Raw genomic sequence first — 17,492 nt, 5'->3', positions numbered from 1 at the left:
GGCAGAGGTGTCAGCTCCTTCCAGGTGTCCGGGGCAGCCAGGCAGCCACCCCTCACACAGCACTGCGCTGGATCCACGGCCCCTGTGGCAGCCTGAGTGGGCAGTCCTGCTCTTCTGGAGGCATGTTCTTATAAATCATTATTAAAGCAATGCAGAACGGCAGCTGCTGTGGCACAGGGCACTGCAGAGAGCTGGGCAAGGAGCAGAGGCATCTGACCCCAGAGCAGCACTGCCTGGGCAGTGGTGGGGCAAAAGGTGATGGGAACAAAGCAAACCCGGGAAATTCCCTCTAAATGTCAGGAAAAAGCATTGTAGGACATGTATCCATTCCAAACTGTGGAGGACCTGAGGTTAGGTTGTGTTTGGAATGCATAAGAAATAGATCCATGTGATTTCTCGTGGGTGGGGAGCTGGTTGTGAATTCCCAACAAAGACAGGCTCCTGCAGCTCACACCTGAAGAGCAGACTGAACACAGCCCAGTGTCCTGGCCCTGTGTTCACCTGGGAAAGTGGCCGCAGGGCTGGGAGAGACAGGGGCAGCCCCCAGCCCCTCGCCCTGCCCTCACCACTCTTCCCAGGAACAGTTATTTTTAGGTCACTTACCGCCACTAAAACATACTTGGACTGTTTTCAGGGTGACTCACAGCTGAATTCCTGTTCTGGAGGCATTTTCAGTCCACACCCAAAATAAGGGAAGACAAAACAAAATGAAACCAAAAACACCCTGTCTGAATCAGGACCAAAGCCTGTCCAGCTGTGCTGATGCCAATGCCTGCAGCCCAAGTGTGGCTCTGCCTGGGGGAACCTGCACCCACTGCCCATCACCTGCAGCCACACCTGCACCCTCCTTAGCCCTGCTTAGCCCAGGTCAGGTGAACCAGGTAGTGCTTTGGAGCTTTATTAATTCAAATTTCTCAATGTACTGCTCAGGAGTAGAAGAATGAAGCAGAGAGGAACACATATGTGAAGCTTGAATGTACTGGTTTATATTCTCTTTTTTATCCCAATTTTAATTGCAAAACCAGCAGCATCACAGTAAATTGTGTAATGACCAGAAGTTTCACTCATTAGTTTAGGGAAATGGAAGTCATGGAGACTAGAGATTGCCACTGAATCAGAGGTACGGAGCAGGGCTGCCTCAGAAGGGCAAAGGAGCAGAACCCAGCAGGTCTTTGGGTCCCTGTGAGGTGCCGGGGCTCTGTCTGGAGCTCCCCAGCTGAGGAGAGCCTGCCATGAGCAGTGCAGGTCGCAGCTGGCCAGGCAGGTGCTGTGACCTGCCTTGGTGCGATGAAAGCAGTGATGCAACGCTGGGAGCTCTGCTCAGCACTGGGGTCCCACGGCACCAGCTCTGCCTTGGCTCCTTTCTGACGATGGATCGATGGTTTATGTTGACAGGAAGAGCACACGTTTGGGGCTGATGGGCACCCGTGGGTAAGTGCCATGCCAGTGTGCACTCAGGCAGGAACCCTCGGTAACTCAGTCACTCAGAAGGAGCAGGTGACCCTGCTCACCTCAGTGGACACAGCAAAACAAGTAATTGAGTATATTAATCCATAAAAACTGTCACTACACACTGTTTACAAAGAGAAACCAGCTCCTGGCCATCGACACAGGGGCATGGGATGCCACATGCTGTGCAGACACCTCTCTGGAGAGGGCAGGGGCACCCAGTGTGCCCGTGGCTCCAGCCCAGCCTTGGGGCTTGGGCTGGACCCAGGCAAGACCAGGGCAGTGACACCTGGATGCTGTTGGGCTGGCAGTGCCTCCTCTTCCAGCAAACCCAGCCTCGAGGAGGAAATCTAAATTGACAAAGCACCTTGAGCTTCTGCATGGCCAAAAAAAAACCCAAAGCAAGTAAGTTTCTTCCACATTTCTGCAAAGAGCACAGGGTCACCTTCCTGGCAGGCACAGAATCACTGCTGCTGTGTGGGGCTGGGGACCAGACCCTGCTTTGAAAACACTGTGACAGGGCACAGGTCCATGTGACACGGACCAAGGCAGATGCTGAGGTTTCATGGACACTCCAGAGATCAGCAAATAAAGTAAAACAACACAGAGGAGACTCTTCCTAGTTTTTCAAGGAGTTTATTCTCCAGGGGCTGGTGCCACCAGCACAGCAAAGCACATTGCAGGTGATTGACACTTCAGAGAGCAGAGCCCAGGCTGAGCTTGGTGAGACCCGAGCCATCCCCTGTGCTGGGGAGCAGGGGGTCCCTGGGGCTGGGGCCCTCGGTGCCTGCAGGAGTGCAGGCAGGGGAGGGGGCTGCCCACAGCCTGCCCACGCTCCCTCCAGCAGCCCTGGGCCAGCCCAAGCTCACGTGAGCTCAGTGCTCCATCGATCTCTGCCCTGTCTGTTTGAAGCCAGGTCAGTCCTTTGCAGAGTAACTTGTGCTGCTGATCGATCCTGCAGGGAGCAGGCAGGGACTGGCTCTCATTAGCTCCTGGTTCATTAGTAGAACTGCTAATAAAGTGTGAACTCTGAGGTCTAAATTCTGCTTCAGGCTATAGATTCCATGGGCACTTATAGACAGCTGTACTGAAGATAGGTAGCTCCATACCCTGAGAAGTGGCAGTGTGAGTGCCCATGTGAGCGTGCCTGCCTGTCCTGGTGACACATGAAGGCACGTTTTGCCCCAGCCCAGGCCCACGTTATGGCTCACAAAGCAGCTGTCTGAGAGCAGCGTGTTTGCCCTCAGAGAGCTGACCTGATGGCCTTCTGATGGCAGTATTAATGGGCTCTGGGGCATCTCACTGAGGACAGGGTCCCGCTGCCCTGCTGGGAGCGAGCAGAGCATCTCTCCTGGTTTGCTGGAGGCAGCTCAGCAGAAGTCTCCTGTACAATAAGGTAACAGGTGCATTTAGAGGAACACAATCAGCTCATAGCTATTCTATTGCATAAATAAAGTTATCTAAAAACATGGCACATTGCTGAATGCTCTCCCTAAGAGAATTTCCTCCCAGACCTCTCCTACTCCAAGGGGTCTGCTTACTCATTCACTTCCCAGTGGTTGTCAGCCTGCCCAGGAGCTCTCTTGTTTTGGCCATCAGCATCTCTCTGAAGTGGTCACCCATCAGGAAATAAAAAACGGGATTAATGGCACTATTCAGAAAGGCAAAGGGTCTCGTGATGATGTAAACGGCGCTGATGATTCCCTGCGTGCACTCGGAGACGTTCAGGGCCGGGATTCGGGACGCGATCCGGACATTGCGCATGACGTGGTAGGGAGTAAAGAGCAGGGAGAAGATCACCACGGTGAGGATCACCAGGGTCAGGGGCTTCTCCAGGGTCAGGGCAGAACGGACCTGTTCGCTCCTGTTTTTCAGAAAACGAACCATCTTCACGTAGAAGCAGCACATGGTCAAGAGAGGAATGAGGAAACCAAAGACCGTCAGGAACATGCTATAGACGAGGCTTTTCTTGGGCTCTCCGGAGCTCGCGTAATCAAGACACTCGTCGTTATTGGCAGGTGTTAGAGTCTCCAGGAAATGCAACAGCGGCAGCAGCTCCAGGATCACCCCAATCCATATGGCAATGCACACCATAACAGCTGTTCTCCTCTTCTGTAGGCTGTGGTCCCTGAAGGGGTGCTTCATGAGCAGGTACCGGTCAACGCTGATAGCGGTGAGGAAGAGGATGCTGCTGTACAGGTTGGCATGCAGCAGGAATCTGTTGCTGTGGCACAGGATGCTCTCCTTTGCCCACTGATCGTTGGAGTAGCTGTTCACCAGTATTGGCAGAGTGCACAGAAATAGCAAATCTGATATGGATAAATTGAACAGGTAGATGTTGCCGCTTTTCCATTTTTTCAGGCAGAAAATATAGCCGAACACCACAATGGCGTTTCCAATGGCACCTAAAATGAACTCAAGGCTGTACATGGTGGAGAGATAATACTTTTCCAGTACTCTGTTCGTCAGAAAACAGTCACTGGTCTCATTCACAGCCTGGAAAATAAAATAAAATAAAATAAAATAAAATAAAATAAAATAAAATAAAAACAAAACCAAAAAAACCCGCCACCAAACCCAAGTAAAAGATCACTGTGCAATTATTGTTATATCATTGCTGTAATCAGTGAATGCAGCCTGCTATTTCCTTCCAGCCTACAGGGTAAGTAGATATGTGACCTCAAATGTCTCTCACACATGGGATTGGTACTTGCAGACACTGATCAGTTACAGAAGAAGATGAAAACTTGCCTGAGCAAAGACCTGCGTGAGGAACTCAAAGTGGGAGCATCACCTGAATGAAGGCATCAGTCACTGTGTGCTAGCTTGGCCAAAGCCAGGGCAGTGCCAGGGGCCAGGAAAGTGAAACCAGCCCGTGGGTGCCCTGTCAGAGCCTCGTGGAGTCATCTGCCCCTGTTACCCAACGCTGGCCCCGTGGGTCCTCCCTCATCACCGAGGCAGAGGTTTGCTGACAAGGCTGGTGAGGGATGAACACACCAGCACTGCTCGGAGCTGGCTGGGGAGCCAGGAGAGATGTGTTTGTTAAATTAACCCAGCCCTTAATCGAGCACTTTGTGTGCTGTGCTGGAAACTGGGTACCAGAATTGCACAGAGGATGGAACACATCTCCTGTGCGTTCTGCCAAAGCTTTCTTCAAAGCTGCACCACACATGAGCTTGCTTTCTTTCTAAAGCCTGGTTAAAAAAATGCTTTCAGCTACAGGGAACGAAATAGAGCAGGATCTCAAGTGTTTACTCCTCTCCCTCCTCAGCAAAGCCACCTGCCCCCTGCCACAGGACATAGACAGTTTTTGGTGACAGCCTTGGATAAAGTTTCAGCAAACAATTGGAAAGCAGGGAAAGCCAAATGCCAGAAACTGGAATATAGATCAGAACTGAACTCAAGCTAAGGTTAAGCATTTCCAAAGGTGTTTTGGTGTCAAGAACTTGTTCACAGGTCTCTGCCCTCAAAGCAGAGATCAGCTGTATTTCATTCCGAAGGGAGATCGTGAGGCAGAGCAAAAACTCCATAAAGCTATTTCCATCGAGTCTCTACACTTACTCTGTGCCCCCCAGGAGACAGAAATGCTACAGAGTGTGCTCGCTCTGCTCAGACCTCACCTGCTGCACCTGCTGAGCCCTGTCTGCTCGGTTCTGAAGGAGAAACGCAACACCTTAGTGAGATTCCAAATCGAGAAAGCACATCACGGACGTTAGCACCTTAAGTAGCGATGATAATTGAAAGTTCGGTATGGACAGATGCATTAATTTAGCAAGTTGTTAGGAAAAGGCTGCCGGATCGATTTTAAGGTAAGAAGGTGAAGCAGTTAGAAGCCCACTCGGAGAGGCGTGGAACAGAAGAGTGCCCAGCGCTGGAGCCCTTACCATGCCCAGGGCCGGGTGCTGCCTCGCCGCTGGCGCCGCAGGTCCGGCAGAGCCGCGGGACTGCGGGGCAGGATTCAATCATTAACGAGGCCAGGCGAAGGCGGGATCTGCTCGCCCGAGCTGCCGAGATGCGAACACTTCCCCTTCACGGGGAGCCAGCCGGGCCGCAGGAGGAGAGGGCACCCCCCGCTCCCGTGCCATGCCCTGAGGACAGCCAGGGGCTGCAGGAGGGCAGGGCCGCAGGGAAGAGCAGCACTTACCCTTCATACAGCAGCGCATCACCCCTCCACAGCTCGCTGCTTTACTCGGCAGTGCTACATAAATTATTGGCAAAGATAAAAATATAATAATGCTGCTAATGCAGAGTGACCAAACCCCACAGCGACTGCTTCCACCCCCTCTGCCATGGGCAGGGACACTTCCACTACACCAGGCTGCTTCAAGCCTGGTTCCACCTGGCGTGAACATCCTCGGGTATGGGGCAGCCACAGCTTCTCTACCTTCCCCCCTCCTCCCCTTTATTGTGATGTACTTCACAGTTAGCAAATATTAACCCTAATAATATATATTAAAAACTATTGTAGCTTTTCTCTGTGGACAAGGCCAATAAATCAGCTCATATTAAGACATTACAGAAGCTGATTTAAAATTTCCCCCATGGCTAATAACCGACACTGGCTTCTTATTTACCAGCTTTTAAATATCTTGTTCATTCAGGCAACTGCTGTTGCACTGAAGGATTAAATAGGGCTGAACAAATGGAGCATTTCTTCCTTCCTGCTGCAGTAACTCCTCAGAAAACTGGCGAGGGAGCAAGAAATGCTCCTTAATGTCATTTCAGTAGGTTTAGATTGGTCCCTGCTTTACAGCTCTGTGACTATTGCTTCAGTTGGTTGTACTTCTGAGCAGTTTTCTAACCCTTAGTTATTTTGAGGCTGTCCCAGTCACACATGCTGGCACCTGTAATTGCCTTTCAGCAGCCCAGGCCATGAGAAGCACCTGAGCTGGGCTCTTGGCAGCAGGCTCTGTGGTTGCTGCAGCATTTGGTGCCTGGCACTGCAGGCCCGCTGCCACGGCTGTGCCCGCAGCTCCCGGAGCTCCTGGCACGGCAGGCTGGAGTCCTGCTGGCCTCTGCTGGGCAAGTTCCAGCCCGGGCTCCAGCCCGGGTCGGCGTGAGGGAGCAGAAGGGAGCCCGAGGGCTCGGTGGGGTGAGGTGGCTGCTGATGACAGCGTTGGGCCCTCCCCGAGCCCTTCTCGGGAGCCAGGGCCCGGCTGAGCACGGCGGGAGGACTCAACCCACACTGCCAAAAACACCAGAAACCCAAGAGTACTGCCCCGTCCTGGCCTTTGGGGGTTTGGTGGTGGTTTGTTGGGGATTCTTTTGGTTTTGTTTTTTTAACCAGTGTAGTACTTCAGCAAAAAGTTAAGGATTCTTAAGAAATGTGTGATGGGGAAGCCCAAATTGGTGGGGATACTTCGAGGATGCTTCATTTCCTCCTTGACTCAACTGCAAGCATGAACCCCACTCTCTGCATACACCTCCTTCTGCACCCTGTGGTAGGAGAGTCTGTGATCAGTCTCCCTGTTCTTGGGCATCCTTGGAGGCTTTGATCTCTGCACCCACACCTGGCTCCAAAGAGGGTTGGGAGCCCCACCATGGTGAGGCTGAGCTTTGTCCTTGACTGTCAACCACCAAATCACATCCTCCCTTCGAGGGAAGACTTTTGGAGATGTACCAAAGCCTTCCCTTGTGGTGGTTTGTCTCATTTTCTGGGTTGCTTATTGCAGCTCCAGCCTCTCCTGCCATCAACATCAATAGTGCAGCTTTCACTGTCTCATTTTGTGCCTCACCAGGCATTTCCAATCCCAAAAGTCTATTTCAGGAACCTAAACAAACACATACAGCCCAATCAATCATGAGTCCATATTTAGGTGCTGGTGCTTAAAAGCCATTTACTTCTGGTTCCAAGAGCATCCCATAAAAACACATAAGGGAAGGTTGGCAATTTTTATCTGGCATTGTTTCTTAGAACATAAATTTTTCTTCTGCCGTACAGGCAGGCATTCAGTGTCCCTGGCACAGCTGATGCCTGAGCCACGATGGAGGAAGCACAATATTGGTGACAGTGGGAACAGGGAGGATGGCCCAGGTTTGCTCCAGCTGGGCTGGCACAGGCACCTCCAGCAGCCCTGAAGGGAAGCAAAGCCAACTGAGCCAACGCTTCAGCCCAGTGCTGCTCTAGCAGCAGCATCCCAGTGCTGCAGGGCAGGAGAACGACCACGGCCACTCTGGGTCACAGCAGGACAACCTGCTGAGGGATATGATGTGGGCACGTCCCCTCCAAATCAAAAACAGAGCCATCCTCCCTGAGCAGTCTCCTAAACAAGGTTGTCTTCCTGGAAACCCCAGCTGGGCTCATTCCATTAGCATTTACAGCCCAGGAATGCCATCCCAGGGAACATTCTTGTGGACGTGACCCTAAAACTGTATAGAAAATCAGACCAAAGGCATTGCTGAGCAGCACCCCAAAGCCCAACCTCCTCAGGAACTCTAAGAGGCTGTTAATTAATTCCAAATGTGGGAGGACTCAAACTGCAGTGCAGCTGCCTCTGGCAGCTGACAGGAGCCCAGTCTGTGGGTGAGCTGGGCTGTGCTGGCAGTGCTGCAGGGAGACCTGAGGAATAACTCCCAAACACACTGGGACTGAGCACACGAGCACAGGTGTGCATCCAGAGGGTGTGCAAAGGTGCAAGGAGCAGCCACTGCTGCTTCCCTCCTGGACAGCCCCAGCCCAGCAGCACCCTGTGCCCAGCAGGAGTGAGAGCAGGGCTGAAACCTGGGGCTGTCTGCAGCAGCCATCCTTTGGCTGCAGCACAGCTGCCACTGCTTCCCGATGGATGGGACACCCGAGTGACAAAACACACTGCACTGGAATCAAAAACGAGTTTAATCTTTAGATTCAACTTAATAAAGATGGAAAACAGCAATCACATCCTGTACACATTCCATCTGAATAGGCTGCACACACCCAGGAAAAATAACCCAGAATTATTGAAGATTCAGTACCTTTTATGCAAAAGAAAAGCAGGATACATGAAGTAGCTGCCCAGTGGTTGATTTGCTTAAACCAACAGCCAACCCCTGTATTCATGCTTCAGTCAAAAGTTTTAGGGTTTATATTTAACACACCGAACATTTACACAGAGGTTATTTGTTCCACACAGCCAGCTGAACTATGTTTCTTTTCCAAGCCTATAAAGCTACTAAGCTAATTCTACTTTTAAGAAATAATATGTGAAATCTGATAAAAAATTTCAAGGACAATTAGAACACCTAGTACATGACTTAACAGATAAGTAGAGCACAGACCATGCAAGCAGTGGTATCGTAAGGCTGGGACCTCCACAGCTTCCTTTTCCCGGTGAATATTCAGTGCTGGTTTGATTCACAATTTTCTGCTAGTGTAAGGATAAGAGAAAGGAAGTAGGAGTAAGATACGTGCTTTAAAAAAAAAAAAAAAAAAAAAAAAACAAAAAACCAACACAACAAAACCCCCCAAATAAACAAAACCCCCAAAACAAACAAACAAGCAAAGCCCAAAACCCTTTCACAAATTTTTAGCCATCCCACTGGGTTTCCAAGTGCTTCCCTCAAGCTGTGCCGGGCAGGACCAGCAGCCCCAGCCCAGCCTGCGATGGGCAGGTCCCCGCAGCCTCCCCGAGCCTCCCGGTGCTTCCCTTCACCCCATCAGCCCTGGCAGCAGTAGAGCCCTGCTGCCGCATCCCACGGAGCCAAAGCAGACGGGAAGAAAGGAGGCACCGAGCACGTCCCGTGAGCCCACAGCCACATGGCCCTTCGGCACACACCGCGGGCTGAAAACGTGATGGGAAGGAAAAGCAGCAGAGACAAGGCACCAAATCCCGGAGGCTGCAGGGCCAGAAGAGGAACCCCGGGCAGTCCTGGCAGTCTGGGGGTTTGAGGCTCAGGTGATAGCACTGGAGGAACACGAGGGTTAGGATCAGACTGATTTCCTGCCGGACAAGACGGGAAAAGCTCCAGCACCGTGGGAATTGCAAGGGGGACGGCAATCACGGCCGAAATCCAGCACGGCTCCGGCCACACCTGGCGCAGGTGAGGAGGGCATTTTCCGCTCACAGGTTCTCCCTGAGCCAGCCCACGCAGGTGTTGAACAGCCGCTGGCCCACAGCCAGCTCCAGCGGCCACGCGAGGAAGGTGAGGGCGCCGTGGAAGGCGTCCCTGGCGTGGTGGTGCGCGACGGGCACGCCGGCGGCGCGGAGCCGGCCCGCGTACATGGCGCCGTCGTCCCGCAGCACGTCGTGCTCGCAGGTGAGGATGAAGGCGCGGGGCAGGCGGCGCAGCCGGGGCTCGCTGGCCAGCAGCGGGGACGCCCGCGGGTCCAGCAGCCCGGGGTAGCTCCGGGCCAGCTCCGCGCCGCCCGGGGCCGGGCTGGCGTACGCGTGAGCCTTGCGCATCTCGGCGGGCAGCCAGCGGCTCCAGTTCACCAGCGGCAGCAGGTGGCCCGCCTCGGCCGGGACGTGCCTGTTGGAGGCCATGGCCTCCCTGAGAGCGGGGTCCGACGTGAAATACTCGCTCCAGAACCTGACCATCAGCGAGCGGGGCAGCAGCGGCTTGTCGGCGTTGTCCCGGTAGGACGGCAGGTTCAGGTCCAGCGCCTGCAGAGCTGGGTAGATCAGAACTTGAGCTTTGAGCTTGGTTTTGACTTCAGGGTCCTCCGACAGCTGTAGAAAAAACAGAGACCATCGCAAAGAATCGGTAAAGGTGTAGATTCTCCCACACAGACAGATCATCTGAGGTGAAGAATTAGGACACGCACTTTGCAACATGAGCAAAATAAGATTGTCAATAAAACCAGCATAAAGAATTTCTGAATGTGTAGGCAAGTTATCTAAAACAGCATGCTGTAATAAAAATTCTCAAACATCAAATATAATTTCATTTTATTTCTTATATTGAAGGATAATAATTTTTGGGAAATACTCTTTCTGATATTTTGATGCTTTCTGAAGTATTGACAGAAGATTCTCTATAGCTACAGAAAATTTCTATTCTTGCATCACAAAACTTTCAGTTTTCTGGGTCTCCTTACCATTTCACACAATTTAGAGCAGGTTCATCTGTTTGGTTTTTAACCGTGAGATGTTACAACTCAAGCAATTGCAATTCTGTGCATTTTAGAGATGTAACAAATAAAACGTGATGAATTAAATATTGACATTTCTTATATGTCAACCTTTTCACCTCTTCACAAATAAATTTTCCATTTTCTCCCTCATCTTCTGCCTTCAGAATCCGCAGCAAATCCACCACCATTCCCAGTGTTTCATTTTAGCCCAAACAGCTTCTCAAGAGAACAACAACTCTGCTGACTTTGTTTAATAAGGCTGAAGGAGAAGTGCCAAAGGCACCAAACTGTATGATCAGACACTGCAACATTTAGTGAGGGATTTTTTTGTTTGCTTGTTTTCCCTGCTATTTGCATCTTTATGAGTCACGCAGTTAAAACTCCCTTTTCAAACATCATACCTAAACCAGCCAACACGAGCTTAAGCTTAGAGTGCTGTAAGCCCCAACTAGAGGGCGGAGAGCCTTTTTTAGGGGACAGATGTCTGGATGGCACTAAAGATCCTCCGATGCCATTGAGTGGCTCACACACAGCCGCTTGCCTGGTCCCCAGAGCCCTGTGAGGATCCCTCAGGCTGTGACATCCTGACAGACCACAAGAGCAGCGTGTGCTGCAAGCTGAGCTTTTCTTAGTGGTCGTGAAACTCCACAAACACTGATTTTGAGCTTGCAAACCGTTTGTATGGTACCTGTTGTGCCACGGCCGCAGCCAGGTTGCCCCCGGCGCTATCCCCGGCCACGCAGACCCGCGCAGGGTCCACCCCGTACTGGGACAGGACCTTGCTCTGCAGGAAGAACTTGGTCACCGAGTACACGTCTTCAAACTGGGCAGGAAAATGGTGCGGAGGGGCCAGCCTGTAGCTGGTGGAGGCGAGAGAAGTGTGTTAGTACCTGCTGTTAATGAAGAGAAGGACTCGCTCGCATCTCCCAGTTGGGGGATGTTCATTTCCGTGCCCAGAGAAGTGGGAACTGTCTGTCCCAGAAGATCCAATTTATTACCCACCCATCTTTGTAAAGACAAAATAGCCACCAACCACAGTTCTCCACTGCCACCCTGACAGCCTCTGTTCCCAAATGTGTTTAAGTCAGCAGGAAAGCACGCGACCAAATACAGAAACATTGAAAAATCAGATTAATTGAAACAGATTCATTTACTCCACACCACAATCCCATCTGGAAGGATAATATCTCTTACTTGACTGACACCACGACAGCATTTAGCTCGTTTGAAATCCGCCGTGACATGAGATCGTAGCCGTGCATGCCTGGAATGAAAGCCGGGTGCCTGTGACAATGGACACACACCCACACCTGCCTGTTCCCCTTGGCAGCACTTTCAGCTGACTTTCCCAAAGCTCCCCCTGCTTTCAGCTGCTGAGACCCCAGTCCCCTGCCCCTCCCTGTGGCAACTCCCACCAAACAAAGGGCAGCGCTCGACAGGGTTGTTGAGATCTTTGGCACAGACCCAGGGCAGCGCTACCGCAGAGCTCACCTGCGTCTCCCAGGCACCACCCGCCGCCGTGGAAGTAGACCATGGCCCTCCTGAGCCCGCCGGGCGCCCTCCGGGGCTGGAACAGGCGGACGGGGACGCCGCTGAACTCTGTGTCTGCCACAGTGACGTTCTCGTCGGATGTGGGAGCGACAAGCTCGACAGCCGTGATCAGCCTCAAGCCCTCCATGTAGTGCATCAGCCCCAGCAGCTCAGCCGCCTCCGACTGCAGCGCAGGACAAGGGCAAACTGTTTCAAGCGCAGCCTATTTATTCTCAGATTAAAATCCCTTGGAGCCATTTGATGCTCTGTGTACCGACGTGTGAAGTTGCTGTGGAAGCCAGCACAACAGGCCAGAGCAGAGTGCCTCCATCTGAGCTTGGCAGTGCAAGGAGCGCTGGTGGCACACGCTCACACTGCCACCAGCTGCCCAACAAGGCCAGGGCCCAGCCCAGAACCAGGGCTGCTGCTTCGTGCCACACTCAGACTTGTGCTCGGCATTCACGTGGATTACCTCCACAGCCCAGTGTCCAGCTCAGTGACCCACCAGAATCAGCACGGGCTTTGTGACACAGAGAGCCACCCACAGCTCCTGGCCTGCTGCTGGCACCAGCGTGGTGTGGGAACAGCCCGGGGAGCACACTGCAGAGAGCCACCCACGGCTCCTGCACTGCTGCCAGCACCAGCACCTCAGCTCCTCCACCACCACCCCCGGCCATGGGACATGACCCTTTTCCCACCCCAGCCTCATCACATCGCAATTGAAACAACAGGAAATAAAGCCAAGCTCTTACATGTTGTCTGAAGGTGAAAACAGATGAAATTCAGAGCAGGTTTGAGTTATGAAAGAAAGAAAATAGCCCAGCCTGGTGCAGAACTTGTTTGGAGTTTGGCTTCCAAGAGATGCTTATTGGCCACAGGACGAATGTGAAACCCCCAGAGCATGACTGGTCATCTGCTGATAGGTGTAACCTCTAGCCTTCAGACTGTGACAGTGGAAGTCACAGTCTGACCCTGCTTGGTGTATTTTTTTTTCCCCTTCAAATTGTATTTAAATCAACTGTTTAATCATCATCTACATATAACCAGGTTCTGAACAACCTAGTCTAGTGGAAGATGTCCCTGACCTTGGCAGGAGGGTGGAATGAGATGAAATTTAAGATCTTTTCCAACCCAAACCAGTCTGGGATTTCATGCTATAACCTTCTTTTTCAGGAGCTAGAATAGCACACAGCTCAGCCCTTGCTGGCAGTTTTTGACAGGGATTGTCACCACAGTTTTGAGTCACCTCTCTCTGAAGGCTTGGAGCGGGTGATGCCAGGAGGAGCCCTGCCAATCCCAGTGTGCCGGAACTGGGATGGAGATGAGTGGGCAGGCCCTGGCACACTGCAAAGGCAAGCACAAGTCCTTGCCATCAGCTACATGAAAACAAACAAACACACATACAGGTGCCAGAATTGCCGTTAGCCACCACATTGACACAGTTTACATAAACATTTCTCAGTTGTTGCTTTTCCCCCAAGGATTAACATCTTGAAAAAACAAATATCTCAGCCAAAGTTGAGTCCTGCTGTGACTCCAATGAGCTTGTGAAAGCCCCGCGGTGGGAGGAATTCCCTGAGGCCCAGCACTGAGGGTTTCCAGTGCTCTCAGAGCTGTTTTCCACAAGTGGACAATTTACATTGTGGGAAACCACTGGGCTGCTGCCTGCAGTTTCCAGGCCATTATCAATAAAAGGAAATGGTGTCCTCATCTGAAAATCCCTCATTGTCCCAGTGTGAGATTATTGGGCGTTATGGAGTAACAGGAAAGCCAGCCACTCTGGGGGCTGGGATCCTTGTGCTTTGGAAAGCATTTTCCCCAGTCCCTACAGCAAGGACAGACCCAAAACCTGTGGAGAGGGAAGGGAGCCTGGCTGTGCCTGGTCAGGGGCAGGAGCAGTGCCCACAGGCCTTCCAGCGGGTCAGGTTTCCAGAGGGGCAGCAGCTGAGATGAGGCACCCTCGGGGGACGCTCCCCATCATCCTGGCAGGGCAGCTCGTGAGAGGGGCCCGAGTCTGGGTCTCAGCGCTTCCACAGAGCTGGGCTGAGGAGGGAGGGAGCCCTGGGGGGATGTCACACAACGACAGCGAAAACATCCCTTTGTGTTTTGTACCTTCTCCAGGCGTTTCAGACCGAGGGCACAGGGCACTTCCTGGCATACCTGGGGGATTTTGGGCTCAAACACCACAGCAAGTGGCAGGTTTGCTCTCAGAGGCTGTTCCCCAGCTTGGCAGCACATGGACACAGGACACGAACATCAACAGGCAAGGGAGACATTCCCAGCCTGCCTGCTGCAAAGAGGGGGCACCAGGGGCCTCTGAGCACACCCAGCAGGGCTGCCGAGCTGGGGGCTCCCCAGGATCCTCCACAACAGAGGGGATGGAGATGTGCTGTGTCGTGGTGCTCCCTTTTGGGAGCTCGGAGAGGATTCTACTGCTCAGGAATGCTCGAGGGTGGCACTTTGTCCCCTTTGCTCAAACCAACATCAGGGAGTCAGAGAGACTACAGCAGGGTCCCTCCCCTCTGAAGCACAGCCCTGCCCCAAGTGACCTCGAGTCACTGCCCTGGAACTGCACGGCCAGCATATACTGGATTCAGGATATACTTAGGACAACTTAGAGCCACCTAACTCTAATTTGCACTAGTGCAGCTCCAGGGAGGCTGTGGCTGTGCCCGTCCCTTGGGATTATGGTCTCACAGGAGATGAGAGCCCAGCTAGAAAATGCCTGCCCACAGCCCCGCTGTTCCCAGGCAGGCAGGACAGCAGCACCACGGGCACAGCTCCACCTTCCAGGGAAAACACACCATCCTCGCACAAAGAGGACGCTCCTGCGGCCAGCAGTGCCCTGCTGAGGTGACAGTGTGACCGAGCAGGCACCGGGCGTGCCTGGGCAATGAGCTGCCTGTGCCCGCCCTCCTTGCAGGCTCCCTCCAACAGGGGATTTCAGAGGGCAAGCAGCAAGGCAGCGCACCAACACTGCTGACCACAGCTCCTTTCTTTCTCACCACTCTCACCTTCCACCACCTCAACCCCTGAAATCAAAACAGGAGTCCCTGACACACACCAAAAAATTCCTCATCCTCCCTCCTCCTGCCGACTGGACAGCCCTAAAAAGGTACCCCCTGCCAACGAGGGCTGTCTCGCACAGATGTTGTTTTGTGTGGCTTTCAGGCCTATTTTGTCAGTGGATTTCCACAAAACCACAAAAATCAGTAGAACGTGAGAGCTGCTCTAGTCTTCCCTCCCCGGACACGCAGCGCTGCCGGGGGAGCTGGGCACACGGGAGTCAGGAATGAGTCAAGCAGCAGGGCTTTAGCTGCACAGCACTGTAAAGCAAGAGAAACTTGTCTGTGTTTGTCGATCCACAGTCATATTCCACATCTCATTCGTTACTCTGAACGGCCCTTTCTCAAGGCTGCACGATCAAATCTTTCCTACATTTCTTTGTATCCTAGTCACAGTCAGTTCAGTGCTTCATTTCAGCGACTCCTGCCCTTGGGTCAGTGTAACACCGTGCCCATGTAGCACAGCAGCATGGCACACACCCACTGCCGTGTCCCTGAGCCCCAGAGGCACGAGAACCCCCCTGCCCTGCCCTCCCAGCCCCCACCACCTCACCAGGTGCCCCAGGGCCCTCAAGGCAGCCGAGGTGAGCATCACTGTCCAGGGCTGGGCCAGGTCCTCGGGGAGCGGGGTGTAGATGTAGTAGCCGAGGAGGGCTGTGAGGAGGCATAGGCAGAGCAGCCTGGCTCCCATCCTTGCAGGCTCTGCTCTGGCGCTGCTGGGAGCAGCTCTCACTGCCTCCCAACTAGCCAGCACAGGGCAAAGTTAATTCCGTGTTTTGCTTGGGTCCAGGCCAGGAGGTGATTTCTTGTCGTATCATCCGGGACAGAGGTTACTCCACCGTGCAGATTCCAAAACAACGCGTTTCCCCAGCAGGGCATGCAGCCGCCGGGAGCAGCCGAGTGGGCCAGCCCCGCACCCATCTCTGCTGCCAGCGCTGCATTGAAACCCGCACTGAGCCCCGCTGCCCGTCCCACACTGAACCCCACACCGATCCCCGCTGCCAGTCCTACACTGAACCCCGCACTGAGCCCCGCTGCCAGCCCTGCACTGAACCCTGCACCGCGTTCTGCTGCCAGCCCTGCACTGAACCCCGCACTGAGCCCCACTGCCAGTCCCACACTGAACCCCACACTGAACCCCGCACTGAACCCCACTGCCAGTCCCACACTGAACCCCACACCGATCCCCGCTGCCAGTCCCACACTGAACCCCGCACTGAACCCCACACCGATCCCCGCTGCCAGTCCCACACTGAACCCCGCACTGAACCCCACACCGATCCCCGCTGCCAGTCCCACACTTGAACCACGCACCAATCCCCGCTGCCCGTCCCAGACTGAACCCCGCACTGAGCCCCACACCGATCCCCACTGCCAGCCCTGCACTGAACCCCGCACCGAGTTCTGCTGCCAGACCTGCATTGAACCTTGCACCGATCCCCGCTGCCTGTCCCACACTGAACCCCACACCGATCCCCGCTGCCAGCCCTGCATTGAACCCCGCACCGATCCCTGCTGCCAGCCCTGCACTGAACCCCGCACCGATCCCTGCTGCCAGCCCTGCATTGAATCCCGCACTGAACCCCACACCGATCCCCGCTGCCAGCCCTGCACTGAACCCCGCTGCCAGTCCCACACTGAACCCCGCACCGAGCCCCACTGCCAGTCCCACACTGAACCCCATACCGATCCCCGCTGCCAGTCCCACACTGAACCCCGCACCGAGTTCTGCTGCCAGCCCTGCATTGAACCCCGCACTGAACCCCGCACCGAGCCCCCCTGCCCGGCCCCCGGGACAGGCGGCAGGGACGGGAGCGGGAGGTGGCGGCGGGGCCTCGCGGTGACACCCGGGTGCACACAGCCGTGTCGGGTGTCCCGGGGCACTGAGCTGCCGCTCTGCGAGGCAGAAACTCAAGCAGAGCCTGGGACACAGCGGTTTAATCTTTGCCGTTTAAAATTTAGGTGATTGCTTTGGCTAAAGTTCTACCAACAGCAAACAGCACAGCCTCGTGCTCTCGGGCTGAGCAGCCTGTGGGGTGGAGCATCCTTTGGAGGAGCAGAGCAGGAAACAGCACAGAAGGCTGAAAGCTGAACCATTGCCACCTGCCCAAACACAGATGAAGACTGGCCCTTAGTCAAACTTTCAGACATTTAAGTTCTGAGCACCTCTGAGCACTATTCAAGTATTTTAAAAATCCATCTGTGCTCTCTCCCTGCAGTTCTTCTGCAGCACAACAGCCAGTGAAAGCCCACTGTCCTTGACCCCACTCCAACAAAACCAAGAGAGAACACAGCTCCATGGCCACTCCACCTGCCCTGGAGTGCCAGGTGCTGGGCAGGGACAGGCGAGCCCACCCTGACACAGGTGAGGGTGGCCTGGCCCTGGGTCCCAGCAGTGA

The 17,492-nt window shown here is 53.8% G+C and overlaps 2 protein-coding genes across 2 annotated transcripts; both read right to left on the bottom strand.

Annotated features, from left to right (window-relative positions):
• Nucleotides 1–2,773: 2,773 nt before the first annotated feature.
• Nucleotides 2,774–5,354, bottom strand: SUCNR1 (succinate receptor 1). The gene is made up of 2 exons (XM_068200056.1): nucleotides 5,334–5,354; nucleotides 2,774–3,945 (listed from the first exon to the last, which is right to left on the bottom strand). Exons 1-2 carry the CDS (start codon nucleotides 5,334–5,336, stop codon nucleotides 2,995–2,997), a joined length of 954 nt encoding a protein of 317 aa, XP_068056157.1. The 5' UTR covers nucleotides 5,337–5,354; the 3' UTR covers nucleotides 2,774–2,994.
• A 3,889-nt stretch (nucleotides 5,355–9,243) lies between these two features.
• Nucleotides 9,244–15,826, bottom strand: AADAC (arylacetamide deacetylase). The gene is made up of 5 exons (XM_068200106.1): nucleotides 15,647–15,826; nucleotides 11,990–12,212; nucleotides 11,693–11,762; nucleotides 11,187–11,358; nucleotides 9,244–10,094 (listed from the first exon to the last, which is right to left on the bottom strand). The coding sequence occupies exons 1-5, from the start codon at nucleotides 15,782–15,784 to the stop codon at nucleotides 9,486–9,488; spliced, it is 1,212 nt and encodes a 403-aa protein (XP_068056207.1). The 5' UTR covers nucleotides 15,785–15,826; the 3' UTR covers nucleotides 9,244–9,485.
• Between the last annotated feature and the right edge of the window lie 1,666 nt (nucleotides 15,827–17,492).

This window comes from Anomalospiza imberbis, chromosome 10, assembly GCF_031753505.1.
Source record: "Anomalospiza imberbis isolate Cuckoo-Finch-1a 21T00152 chromosome 10, ASM3175350v1, whole genome shotgun sequence".
Taxonomy (NCBI): Eukaryota; Metazoa; Chordata; class Aves; order Passeriformes; family Viduidae; genus Anomalospiza; species Anomalospiza imberbis.
This window is presented reverse-complemented; position numbering and strand designations above follow the sequence as displayed.

Coding starts and splice junctions, on each gene's coding strand:
- AADAC (XM_068200106.1), bottom strand. CDS start 15,784: ATGGGAGCCAGGCTGCTCTGCCTATGCCTCCTCACAGCCCTCCTCGGC. Junction 11,359..11,692: donor GCTGTCGTGGTGTCAGTCAA/GTAAGAGATATT, acceptor CGCCTCCACCAG/CTACAGGCTGGCCCCTCCGC. Junction 10,095..11,186: donor CTGCGGCCGTGGCACAACAG/GTACCATACAAA, acceptor TTTTTTCTACAG/CTGTCGGAGGACCCTGAAGT.